Source organism: Grampus griseus (genome assembly GCF_964374135.1).
Source record: "Grampus griseus genome assembly, chromosome: 15".
NCBI lineage: Eukaryota > Metazoa > Chordata > Mammalia > Artiodactyla > Delphinidae > Grampus > Grampus griseus.
Window position 1 is genome coordinate 34,023,583 of NC_139009.1, and position 14,275 is coordinate 34,037,857.

The 14,275-nt window shown below is 38.1% G+C and overlaps 1 protein-coding gene across 1 annotated transcript in view; it reads left to right on the top strand.

The window, feature by feature from the left end:
* The window catches only part of MTA3 (metastasis associated 1 family member 3), a 152,567-nt gene that overhangs the window by 50,238 nt on the left and 88,054 nt on the right, over nucleotides 1-14,275 (top strand). The window contains exon 5 of the mRNA XM_082672083.1: nucleotides 14,204-14,267. Coding sequence (XP_082528209.1) covers nucleotides 14,204-14,267 — 64 coding nt within the window. The remainder of the gene's footprint in view (nucleotides 1-14,203; nucleotides 14,268-14,275) is intronic.

Consider the following 14,275-nt stretch of genomic DNA (forward strand, 5'->3'; position numbering starts at 1 on the left):
TTCCTTCTGATTTCATTGGAAGAGAATGAATAGGACCAGGACTTTTCTGTGTAGAGTTAGTGATTCAGCTCTTGTTGAGGATTTGTTTGTATCTATCTTGTTAGGATAGATAGGATTTGAACATGAGAATTCCTTTGGAACACTTTTTGGGGTGAAGGGGAGAGACAGCATGCTTCTTGCACAGTGCCTTAGGTCATTAATAATAGATTATATGCTGCGTGGGCTATAAAGCACTATAAAATTTATTGTTATGCCAGGTGCTAGACCTGTCACTTTGTGTGTGTGTGTTTGTGTGTGTAGAATACTGTGTTCAGTTATATAGAGCCCATGTTTATTGAACTTGGCTTTTAAAAATTCTAACATTTATTGAACCTTTGTGATAGGTGTTATTTCAGTTGCTTTACATGTATTTTATTTGATCTTCCCAATGACTTTGTAATGTAGGTCCTCTTATTATCCTCATTTTACGGATGAGGAAACTGAAGCAAAAAGGTTAAGTTGTCAGTCTCACGGCTTTTAAATGGCAGATTCAGATCTTGAATTCAGATCACGTGGGGGCAAATATACAATATTATGATATATCAAGCTTTCACATGGAGGGCTAAGCAGAGTCAACATCAAACTTTCACATGGAGGGCTAAGCAGAGGATAGGAAATCTGTTTTGTGTACATATTTTTTGTCACCAAACGAAATGAATTTATAAAGCATATATAGCAACCATGAGAAAGGGAGAAACGGAAAAGTTTCTAGCCAACAAGAGGTATTTGGGGGATGGAATACTGAAGTTCTTGTCTTAACACTCAGTGTTGATGAGGGTGGGGAAATAGATAACTCTTCTATATTCGAATGTTAATATAATCAGAGAAATCAAACTTTAATGTGTGAATATCCTTTGACCTGGCAATTCCACTTTTTTGATTTTATCTAACAGAGGTTCTCATGCAAGTGTGTAGAAATATATATACTGATATGTTTATTGCAGAATTGTTTTGTTTTATTTTTTTAGTTAAAGATTTTTTTGCAAATAAATGAGGTCATTTTCATTCATAGATAGGAGTCAGCATCACAAATGTAAGTAGGAACTTGGTATTTGATAGATTTCAGGATTGCACTACTATCAGAAAATGCAAGCAACTTTCATATTTATTCTTTTCTATATTTCTACTTTTCTCTGAAATGAAAGCACATTAGATATATAATGGAAAAAGTATTATTTAAAAGTTTGTCTTAGAGGAAAACATAGGCAGGACACTCTATGACATAAATCACAGGAAGATCCTTTTTGACCCACCTCCTAGAGGAATGGAAATAAAAACAAAAATAAACAAATGGGACCTAATGAAACTGCAAAGCTTTTGCACAGCAAAGGAAACCATAAAGAAGACCAAAAGACAACCCTCAGAATGGGAGAAAATATTTGCAAATGAAGCAACTGACAAAGGATTAATCTCCAAAATTTATAAGCAGCTCATGCAGCTTAATAACAAAAAAACAAACAACCCAATCCAAAAATGGGCAGAAGATCTAAATAGACATTTCTCTAAAGAAAATATACGGACTGCCAACAAACACATGAAAAAATGCTCAACATCACTAATCATTAGAGAAATGCAAATCAAAACTACAATGAGATATCATCTCACACCAGTAAGAATGGCCATCATCAAAAATCTAGAAACAATAAATGCTGGAAAGGGTGTGGAGAAAAGGGAACCCTCTTGCACTGCTGGTGGGAATGTGAATTGGTACAGCCACTGTGGAGAACAGTATGGAGGTTCCTTAAAAAACTACAAATAGAACTACCATATGACCCAGCAATCCCACTACTGGGCATATACCCTGAGAAAACCATAATTCAAAAAGAATCATGTACCAGAATGTTCATTGCAGCTCTATTTACAATAGCCCAGAGATGGAAACAACCTAAGTGCCCATCATCGGATGAATGGATAAAGAAGATGTGGCACATACATACAGTGGAATATTACTCAGCCATAAAAAGAAACGAAATTGAACTATTTGTAATGAGGTGGATAGACCTAGAGTCTGTCATACAGAGTGAAGTAAGTCAGAAAGAGAGAGACAAATACCGTATGCTAACACATATATATGGAATTTAAGAAAAAAAAATGTCATGAAGAGCCTAGGGGTAAGACAGGAATAAAGACACAGACCTACTAGAGAATGGACTTGAGGATATGGGGAGGCAGAAGGGTAAGCTGTGACAAAGTGAGAGAGAGGCATGGACATATATACACTACCAAACGTAAGGTAGATAGCTAGTGGGAAGCAGCGGCATAGCACAGGGAGTTCAGTGCATAGCACAGGGAGATCAGCTCGGTGCTTTGTGACCGCCTGGAGGGGTGGGATAGGGAGGGTGGGTGGGAGGGAGGGAGACGCAAGAGGGAAGAGATATGGGAACATATGTATATATATAACTAATTCATTTTGTTGTAAAGCAGAAACTAGCACACCATTGTGGAGCAATTATACTCCAATAGAGATGTTAGAGAAAAAAAAAAAAGTTTGTACATTTGGACATTAGAGAGGGGAAATGCCGTTTTGCATCCATTTTAATCCTCTGCCTTGCGTGGCAACCTGGCTGTTTTTGATGAAGACAGAATAGATGGGAATCTACTAAAAACTAAACTCATCTTTATTCTCCCTTCCCCAGTAGTAGTAAAGTACAATAGAAACATTAGCTACTGTTACTGTTTGATAGCAGACCTGTTTCTAATTTAGGGGTACATTTTCCAAATGTTTTTGTTGCAAAATGCTGTTTCCTTCAAGAATTATTCTGTCGGTTTATATTCCCACCACAGTATATTATGAATATGCCCATTTTGCTGTTTCCTCACCATCACTGCATATTAAAATTTAAAAGTAAACTTTTATTGTTTATTTTATGATAATGGAAGAATTATAATTTATTGTTGAAATGGGAAAAACACACAAAAAAGACACACACACCCCTGTAATCCCTCCACCAAGCAGCACTGACATTTTGGTGTATCTTCAGTGCATTTTCATTCCTAATCTTATGTGTATTCTTTGGATTTGGGCTGCACATTGTTGGAGTTTACTCAATGGCAGAGGAGCTACATTCCTTGTGTGCAGCTTCCTGTCGTTAAGCAGTGCTTATTCTTCAGTACTGCTATTGTCATCTTTGCTCTTTCTAGGTTGGTTGGTTTGTTTTTAAATATGTGAGAAATTTGGTAGGAAAATGAATGATGGAACAGCAGGAGGAGGGGAGGAGGACAGTTAAATAAAGGCTGGAAAAATTCCATTCTTGAGACATTAATAGACATGCCTGATAGGTTTGATATATATGAAGGAGCAGAATGAATCTAGAGTAAGAATACTTTGGGGAACTCCCTGGCAGTCCAGTGGTTAGGACTCGATGCTTTCACTGTAGGGGGACGGGGGGGGGGGACGGGGGGAGGGGGATGGGACAGGACTTAAGATCCCGTAAGCTGCGAAAAACAAACAAAAAACCAAAAAATTAATATTTTGTTACTCAGAAAGAGTGCTTATTCAAAAACCAATCCAAGTGTCACGATCTTATAATGGGCAGAGATTTCTTAATTAAGGTCATGAAGATATTCTTCTATGTTTTCTTGAAGTTTTACTATCCCACCTTTTATATTTAGGTCTGTTTTATGCATATGGTGTGAAGAGAGGTCAGTTAGAAAATTAAGTTTAAAAAGATAACTGTTTACAGTATCATCAAACAATATCAAACACCTAGGAATAAACCTAAAGAAAGACGTCCAGGGCTTCACTGGTGGCACAGTGGTTAAGAATCCGCCTGCCAACGCAGGGGACACGGGTTCGAGCCCTGGTCCGGGAAGATCTCATATGCCGTGGAGCAACTAAGCCTGTGTGCCACAACTACTGAGCCTGCATCCCACAACGACTGAAGCCCACATGCCTAGAGCCCGTGCTCCGCAACAAGAGAAGCCACCTCAGTGAGAAGCTTGCATGCTGCAACGAAGCCCCAACGCAGCCAAAAATAAGATAAAAATAAATTAAAAAAAAAAAAAGATGTCTAAAAAAAGGGAAAGATGTGTAAAAACTCCACACAGAAATTAGAGTATTGCTAAAGGAATTAAAGATTAAGTAAATAAATGACAGTAAGTCTGTTTTTCCCAAATTGATCCAAAGATTCAATGTAATTCCAAAGAAAAGCTTAGCAGGGTTGTGTGTGTATGTGTGTGTGTGTCTGTGTATGTGTATGTGTGTATAAATTGAGAAGCTGAGTCCAAAATCTCTGGGAATCAAAAGGACCAAGAACATTTCAAATCATGGTTCTTGTACTTCTGGATGTCCCTGTAGACCCATTCAAGAGGGCCTTTTTGAGATCAAAACTATTCTCATAACAACAGTAAGATGTTATTTGCCTTTTCTCCATGTTGATTTTGCAAAAGCAAAATCATGTGCAAAAGCAGTGGTGGGTAAACTGCTGGCACCAAGTCAGCAGGAATCACGTCAGTGTCACCAAACTGTGCTATATTCGTCACTGTACTGTATGCATTTGCAATTAAGAAAAGAAAAAAAAAAGACAAGTTCCACTTAAGAATGTTCTTGGCAAAACAGTACCATTTATTAATTTTAATAAGTCTCAAATGCCTTTTTTTAAAAATTGAGGAAAAATTCACACATGTTAACCACTGTACAGTATACAGGGTACAATTCAGTGGCATTCAGTATAAAAAATTCAGTATACTGACAACGTTGTGCAACCATCACCTCTCCCTTATTTCAAGAGATTATACATCTTCATTTTCCGACGTATGTAAGTCAAATCATTATGCTGTACCCCTTAAACTTACATGGTGCTGTATGTCAATTATACCTCAATAAAACTGGAAGAAAAAAGAGATTACACATCTTTTTAATGTTCCATGTGCTGAAAAGGGAAGCATGCATAAATCGTTTCTGCTGCATATGAAAGTGTGATGATCATTTTGAGAAAAAACTCATGGGCTTGTTTGAAATATGAGCTAAACTAGCTACCTTTTTCATGGAACACCATTTTTGCCTGAAATAACCACTGAGAGATGAACTGTGGTTATTTTTTTTTAATTAATTAATTAATTTTTTTGCGGTACACGGGCCTCTCACTGTTGTGGCCTCTCCCATTGCGAAGCACAGGTTCCGGACGTGCAGGCTCAGCGACTGCAGCTCACGGGCCCAGCCGCTCCGCGGCATGTGGGATCTTCCCGGACCGGGGCACGAACCTGCGTCCCCTGCATCGGCAGGCGGACTCTCAACCACTGCGCCACCAGGGAAGCCCGAACTGTGGTTATTGAGACATGAGTATTTGATGGATGTTCTTTGAAAATGAAGTAAACTAGTTACTTATGTGAAAACCTAGTTGTCTGTTAAGCCAGACATTGAAGAGATTTGTAAAAATGTAAAATAACGCCACTGTTCTCATTAATTTTGGGGGGGGAATATAGTAATTATTAATAACAAATATTTGCTAATATGTTTATTTTTATTTTAAATTAATTAATGTTAAATTTTTAGTTTTAATTTCTATCATGGTAAATATTGATAGATGTAACCCACAAAGGCAAAAGTTCATTGAGGTTCTCAATAATTTTTAGGAACTTAAAAGAGATCTTGAGGGGGTTTCCCTGGTGGTGCAGTGGCTACGAGTCCACCTGGCAGTGCAGGGGACACGGGTTTGAGCCCTGGTCCGGGAGGATTCCACGTGCCGCGGAGCAGCTAAGCCTGTGCTCCACAGCTGCTGAGCCTGCACTCTGGAGCCCGTGAGCCACAGCCGCTGAGCCCGCATGCCACCACTAGTGAAGCCCGAGCACCCTAGAGCCTGCACTGTGCAACAAGGGAGGCCACTGCAATGGGAGGCCCGCGCACCACAATGAAGGGTAGCCCCTGCTCACTGCAGCTAGAGAAAGCCCGCGCCCAGCAGCAAAGACCCAATGCAGCCTAAATAAATAAAAAAATAATAAAAAAAAAATAGAGATTTTGAGACCAAAAGTTTGAGAACCATTGATAAAGTCAGTCTTGAAGAACAAAAATGTTAGAGGTTTATATCATTCGATATTAAGACACTTGTATAGCTACAGTAATTAATGTAGGGTAGTACAGGTAAGTGGATTGTGAAATAAACCAGTGGAACAGAATAGAAAAGCCAGAACAGACCCGCATATGTAGTACAACTTGATATTTGATGAAGGTGCCTTTGCAGTGTTGTGGAGAAAGGGTGGTCTTTTCAGTATATGGTGCCAAATCAGTTGGGGCCCTAGGGGAAAATAAATGAAGGCTTCCCTTTGTCTCTCCCTATCTCTCTCTCCCCTCCTCCCCCCCCCCCGCTATTTTTTTGTTGATGAATTGTGGATTTTTTTTCTCACCGTTTTGTTTCTCACCGTTTCACCCCGCTATTTTTTTGTTGATGAATTGAGGATTTTGTTTCTCACCGTTTGGATTTTGCTGATTGTATCCCCCTGTGTTCCCCTCTCCCTCATATTTCTTGTGAATTGGTAATAGAGGACGTGGTTTCCTTCATTCCTCCTGCCCTGCCTTGGGGAAGAGTGAAGTACAAGAGACAAAAACTTCTTCATAGGCGGTGTTGTACATTAGGAGGTACATAATCTCTCATTTCTGGATGTTACTGGCATTTATTTGATGCTTATTGCCTGGAGTTCCATTAATCACAGTTATAGAGTGGTGATATTCTAATTATACTGTTCTTCATATACTAGTTGGAAGGCTTCTGTGTTTTTTGGTTATGACTCTTAATTTTAGTTTTATGTTTTAGTGTATAACAACTTACAGCAGAGGCTATCAACTTTATCAGACTCAGCCTCTCTTTTACATATTTTTTAATACTTCCTATGCTATTCTGGAATGAAATTCATAGATAATTTATTACTACACATGTGATACATAGTTTGGCTTGGAATTTAATTTTGGGTTGAAGATGACTAACCCCATTGTCCTCAAACATCTATTGTCATTGAAAGTAGTTTTATATCACATAGATTCTCCATACTCTGCATATTACCTGTTTTTTTCCAGCTTTTAAATCTTAGAATTCTCTTATCCATTGTATCCTGAAATTTCAGGGATGCCTCAATGGTGAGGATATTTGGTAGATCATTTTATTCTATTTTATTTATTTATTTTTAAAGCTTAAAGGTTAAAAAAAATATTTATTCCTCCCTCCCTTCTTTCCTCCCTCCCTCCCCCCTCCCTTCCCCCCTCACTTCCTGAAGGCTTCTTAGTTGTGGCATGCTTGCAGGATCTAGTTCCCAGACTGGGGATCAAACGGGGTGGGGGGGCGGGGGGGGACGGGCCCTGCATTGGGAGCACGGAGTCTTACCCACTAGACCACCAGGGAAGTCTGTGTTGAGGCCTTTTAAAAATCTTCAGAGAAAACCAATTTTTACAGATTTATGTTTATTGATAAATAAGTAGTAATGCTAAGTTTTAAGTATACAAGTAATAAAATAGAACTCCACTGTGGATTAGCAGTCTCTCTCCAGTTTGGCTACTAACGTTAAAGAAACTTACTCGGAATCTTTAAAACAAAATTCAAACAAAGGCAGTTTTCTTCCTGTACATTTCATTGTGTCAGTATTTTTATTTTAAGATGTTAGATTTTTGCAATTTTCTTGGTATCTGTAAACAAAATTTAAGTTAGCCAGAAGAGTGCTATTGAGACTATAAGTAGTGCTGCTTAAGAGATGAATGTAACATAAAGATAGTTATTTTCTTAGTACGCTTAGGCTCTTAGGATTGCTAAGGAAGAGGAGGACTAGAGGAAGAACATAGAAATGGGAAAAATCATATCACAATTTAACATTTTAAAGTCTACATGTTTAGCACACCTTTTCTTGAATGTTGTGTTTATACTATATAATCTTTCCTTTGAAATGATCAACCCTGTGGGTTGAAGTGTTTTCTTCTCCAACTAAAGTCATAATGCAGAAATGCATTGGGCTGGGGCTTCCCTGGTGGCGCAGTGGTTGAGAATCTGTCAGTGCAGCGGACACGTGTTCGAGCCCTGGTCTGGGAGGATCCCACATGCCGCGGAGCAACTGGGCCCCGTGAGCCACAACTACTGAGCCTGGGCGTCTGGAGCCTGTGCTTCGCAACAAGAGAGGCCGCGATAGTGAGAGGCCCGCGCACCGCGATGAAGAGTGGCCCCCGCTTGCCACAACTAGAGAAGGCCCTCGCACAGAAACGAAGATCCAACACAGACATAAATAAATAAATAAATTTAAAGACTTAAAAAAAAAAGAAAGAAATGCATTGGGCTGTATCACAGGATAGCCTACATATTGTCCCGAGTACTGGTGTTCCACATGGTTGTGGAAAGAAATGCTTGTGAGATTTTCCTAGTAATCAAAACAATTTGTTTGTCATCCTGTCTTGGAGAAGAGGAGCTTCCTAATCCTAGCACCTTCTTTTGAACATTCTACTTTCTCCTAGTTATAAAAGGGAAAGGTGGCACCAAGAGAGGATTTTTTTCCCCCTTGAATTCCTCTTTGATAGTTTCTTTCATGTTTGTTACCAGATCTCCAGGATCATGGGTTAATAACTTGTTGCTTTGCTTTCTTCCACGTGCCACAGACGGAAGGGGCTTTCCAAAGCACTGCTTGTCATGCTTCTTCACAAAATCCATTGAGCTATCACACTAAGCTCAAACTTCTCTTCTTGGCATTTCATTCCTGTCTTACCTACTCACGCAACTTCTCTGACATTGACCTTGGCATTTATACTACTCTGATACTGCTACTGTTCATTTCTAAAAATTTTAGAAATCTCTCTTCACTTTCTCTTCTCCATTCCCTTTCCTTTGTATTTCCAGTATATCACAATTTTATTTAACTTAATAATCTGTATTTTATGAACGCATAAATATTCCTCACATAATTCATTGTTGTACAATCTCATGTTTTCCTTGGAGTTAATAATTGTTTTGCCTTTTCCTTTTGATTAGTCTTCTAAAATGTAAAAAATTTTAGTTCTTGCTTATCTGAAAATGTTTGTCACACTTGACTGATGTTTGTTTAGGCATATATTTCTGGTTTGGAAATAATTTCCCTCAGAATTTTGAATCTTTTCATTTGACCTATCTTACATTGCTGCTGTTGAGAAATGTAATCTTATGAAAGCATTTTGGATCTTTGAACTTCATTAAGTTTTTAAAAATTTGTTCATTGTATTCCGTGGATTAAATGCTGTATAAAACTGTTTGCTGAATTTCCAGTCACAGAACCAGGCATGGTTCTTTACACGAAAAAATGCTCAGAATTCAGTTTGTGGCTAATATAAGACTCATAAGACCAATGACACAAGTGCCCCTGTTTTGGGGGGCGTCTTAAAAAAATAAGCATTTTATTTTGGGATACTTTTAGAGTTACAAACAAAGCTGCAAGGATGGTATAGAGAGTTCTCGTGTACTCTTCACTCAGTTTCCCCTAATGTTGATGATTTATAGAATCATTACATCTTTATCAAAGCCAAGAAATTGACATAGATGTATTACTATTGACTAAGCTCCAGGCTTTATTCAGATAGTACCATTCTTTTTCTGATGTCCTTTTTTTGTTTCACGATTTACTCTGACATTTCATTTAGGTATCATGTCTCCATAGTTTCCTCTGGTGTGTATCCCAGTCTTTCCTTGTTTTTCATGACCTTGACAGTTTTGAAGAATAATATATATATATTATATATATTTTTAATAATAACTTTATTGAGATATTGTGATGGTTAATTTCATGTGTCAACTTGACTGGGGCTATGTGAGGCCCAGATATCTGGTTAAGCATTCTGGGTGTGTCCGTGAGGATGTTTCCGGAAGAGATTATTAGAATCAGTAGACTGAGTAAAGCAGATTGCCCCCCCCCCCCCGCGCACACCCACCCCCCACCCCCCGTGTGGGGGAAACCTCTTTTAATCTGTTGAAGATCTGAAAAGAGCAAAAAGGTAGAGGAAGGGAGACTTCTCTCTCTGTGTGACTGAGTAAGCTGCGACCTCGGTCTCCTGCCCTCGGACTGGGATTTACAGCATCAGCACTCCTGGTTCTCAGGCCTTTGGACTTGGACCAGAACTACACGTTTTGTTTACCCATTCATCAGCTGATGGAAATTTGGGTTGTTTCCACTTCTTGGCTGTTATGAATAATGCTGCTGTGAACATCCGTGCACAGGTTTTTGTGTGGATGTATGTTTTCTTTTCTGGTATCACGCTTAGGAGTGGAATTGCCGGGTCAGAGGGCAACTCTGTTTAACATTTTGAGGAACGGCCAAACTGATTTCAGAAGTGACTGCACAGTTTTATATCCTCACCAGCAAAGTATTAGGGTTCCAGTTTCTCCACATCCACGTCAACACTAGTTATTGTCTGTGTTTTTCATTGTAGGCATCCTTGTGGTTTTCTGTGACGTGTATCTCACTGTGGTTTTGAGTTTGCGTTTTCCTAATGGCTGAGAATGTTGAGCATCTTCCCCCCGCCACACTGGCAAATAGTTTGTTTTTGCATATGTTAAAAATCGAAATATAGTTGACATACAACATTATGTTAGTTTCAGGTGTACTAAATAGTTATTTGACATTTGCATACATTATGAAATGATCACAATAAGTCTAGTAATCATCTGTCCCCGTACAAAGTTACAATTAGGTTCATTGCTTGAGGTTCAGGGTAAAACAATTGGGTTATCTATATTCAGAAGTTGATAATAGTTCCTTTAGTTTGCTGTTAGCTTAAAATTTATCATGCTTTTTCCTGTGAGCCAAGATTTGTTCAGCATAAAGGAAGCCAACACTTTAAATCTCTTTTTAAACTACTTTTATCAACAACTCTTGGCGTGGTGGTACATGTGTTAATTACATATTCATATTTACTTCATAAAATAATTCTGACTGAACCTCTTACTTTGTTAGCTGTTAATATATGTACATGAAAATTTAAGTGTCACATTTTCATTTTTAATGGGGGGAAAGGTACAATATACTACATTAAAGAAAAATTAAGTACTAAAATTACCTATTATCCTTTCCTCTTTGCATAAAATCTGCATTTCCAAAAATAACTTATATTTTAGATTGGTTGGGATATCTATCCTTCTATTGGTTTTGTAATCATGTTGTGCCTCTAAAACAGTATAATCAGTGTTTCCTTATCTCCTGATATAAATATGAAAATAATGGTTTAATTATTAAATTCTTTTGTCATTTCAGACAGTATGGAGGCAACTTTATGCTATATTGGTTTTTTTTGTTTGTTTTTTGGGTTTTTTTTGCGGTACGCAGGCCTCTCACTGTTGTGGCCTCTCCCGTTGTGGAGCACAGGCTCCGGACGCGCAGGCTCAGTGGCCATGACTCATGGGCCCAGCCGCTCCGTGGCATGTGGGATCTTCCCGGACCCGGGGCACAAACCTGTGTCCCCTGCATCGGCAGGCGGACTCTCAACCACTGCGCCACCAAGGAAGCCCTATGCTATATTCTTTTAATGAATTTTCAGTGTCTGTTATCCTATAAAATTCAAGTGATATCTATTAGAATAACATTTACAGCATCTGCTCCTCTCCATTTAAAAAAAAACAAACCTGACTTTAGAGAGCTTAAAAAAATACTTTTTCTAGGTGATTAAGTATTAAATGTTAGAAATACTGCTTTGTCAGCAGTTATTGAGGCAAGAGAAGTAAATGAAACTATTTTTGGAAATTCCGTTTGTTGCTTAAGCACTCTTGCATGTATGAGCATGTATTCACAGGTCATAAGAGGTTCTTCTGTGGCAGCTGTAGATGCGGTAACAGCAACAGAGCAATTTCCCTGCTCGTAATTCTGTCCTTTGTAAGAGCTTGTCATGTAATTGTTGACTTTACATATGCATTGAAGTAATAATGTTAATTTTTCTGCTTCAGTAATATGCATGAATAAAATACATTAGAAAAGCAGAAAACCTTGGTAATAGCTCCTGGTAATCAAATTAGAGATTTGACAGGATAATATGGTAATCAAATTAGAGATTTGACAGGATAATATGGAAATACCACATGCTCACAGAGAAATCTTATTTTTTTAAAAAATAAATTTATTTATTTATTTTTGGCTGCATTGAGTCTTCTTTGCTGCAAGCGGGCTTTCTCTAGTTGTGGTGAGCGGGGGCTACTCTTCGTTGTGGTGCAGGATCTTCTCATTGTGGTGGCTTCTCTTGTTGCGGAGCACGGACTCTAGGCGCGGGGCTCAGTAGTTGTGGCTCGCAGGCTCTAGAGCGCAGGCTCAGTAGTTGTGGTGCACAGGCTTAGCTGCTCTGCAGCCTGTGGGATCTTCCTGGACCAAGGCTCGAACCCATGTCCCCTGCATTGGCAGGTGGATTCTTAACCACGGCGCCACCAGGGAAGTCCCTGAGAGAAATCTTTTGAAGTGGTAACAGCCTAAGATGATTAACAGAGAAAGTTGTTTTGATGAGAGGAAATCTTTTTTTAGATTTAAGGAATACAGAGTTGCAAAATGTTTAGTAAACTATAATTTTTTTTTTTTAGTAAACTATAATTTTTTACTTATGTATTAATATTTTACTTTTGCAAAAGTTTTGCTTTTGGTAATTTTTTCCTTTGAATTGTATTTCACTCTGATAATCTAACAACAAGCTTCCTATTTAATGTATATTTGATGCATTTGTTTTGCAGGCTATTTCATGGGGAGCAAGTAGTGACTTTTGTTTAGAAAATCAAATGATATTATGACATTTAAAAAATATTTTGTGAGCCCTGACCAATATCTGTAACTTGAATAGTCTATCAAAATTCTCCTGTCAAATTTGTAGCTATATTGAAGTTTTCAAGCTGGGAGGATAATTTTAAAAGTGGTAATAAATACAACTACCTGAATAACCCTGATTTTTCTCAGGTCTAGATAAGCCTTTTTTACCTCTTTTTTAAAAATTTATTTATTTATTTATTTATTCATACATACATACATACATCTTTATTGGAGTATACTTGCTTTACAGTGTTGTGTTAGTTTCTGCTTTATAACAAAGTGAATCAGTTATACATATACATATATCCCCTTAGCTCCTCCCTCTTGCATGTCCCTCCCACCCTCCCTATCCCACCCCTCTAGGTGGTCACAAAGCACCGAGCTGATCTCCCTGTGCTATGCAGCTGCTTCCCACTAGCTAGCTATTTTACATTTGGTAGTGTATATATGTCCATGCCACTCTCTCACTTCGTCCCAGCTTACCCTTCTGCCTCCCCGTGTCCTCAAGTCCATTCTCTACGTCTGCATCTTTATTCCTGTCCTGCCCCTAGGTTCTTCAGAACTTTTTTTGGTTTTTTTTACATTTCATATATATGTGTTAGCATACGGTATTTGTTTTTCTCTCTCTGACCTTACTTCACTCTGTATGACTCTCTAGGTTCATCCACCTCACTACAAATAACTCAATTTCGTTTCTTTTTATGGCTGAGTAATATTCCATTGTATATAGGTGCCACATCTTTATCCATTCATCTGTCGATGGACACTTAGGTTGCTTCCATGTCCTGTAAGCCTTTTTTAAAATAGACGTTTCTTTTCCAAGCACACACCCAGCTATTATCAAAGGTAAATGCCATGAGACTTCAAGGTCCATGAATCTTATTTGCCCCTTGCTCTACAGGAGTTTCTTGTATTTAAATTTTAACTAGTCTTTAGAACAGTTTCAATAAAGGTAAGTTACTTAATCCTGATGTGAATGTATATTATTTTAGGTTCTCATATGCAGTGGCTACTTTAAAAATTGGAAGGTTATTTCAGGCATTGGTTTGCATGGTGTTGTCTTTGAAAATCCCTTGTATAAAATTACCTCATATTAACTCTTTACAGATTCAGAAACTAGCTCTTATTCTGAATATTGCATTGTACTCTTCTTTTTTTTCTTGAAAAATTAGGAAATACCTATAAAGTGTTTTATGTTACAAGGATTTACTGCCTAACATTGTTCCTTCCCCAGATTAGCCTCTCAATAAATGTCTGCAAACACAGCCTTATTTTTTAGGTTACACAAAACCAAGATGGTAGAGAGTCCAAGTATATACATACATAGATTTTCCTAAAAGCCATCTAGTTTCTTAATACCACCTTTACATTTTGAATATTCTTAACTTTGTATATAGCATCACTGTGAGGGTGAGGTGGCCTTTATTTATTCACTTTTCTCCTCTTTCAACAGGGGGAAATGCAGTGTTGCCCTTCTGAATGAGACAGAGTCTGTATTGTCATATCTTGATAAAGAGGTAATTCA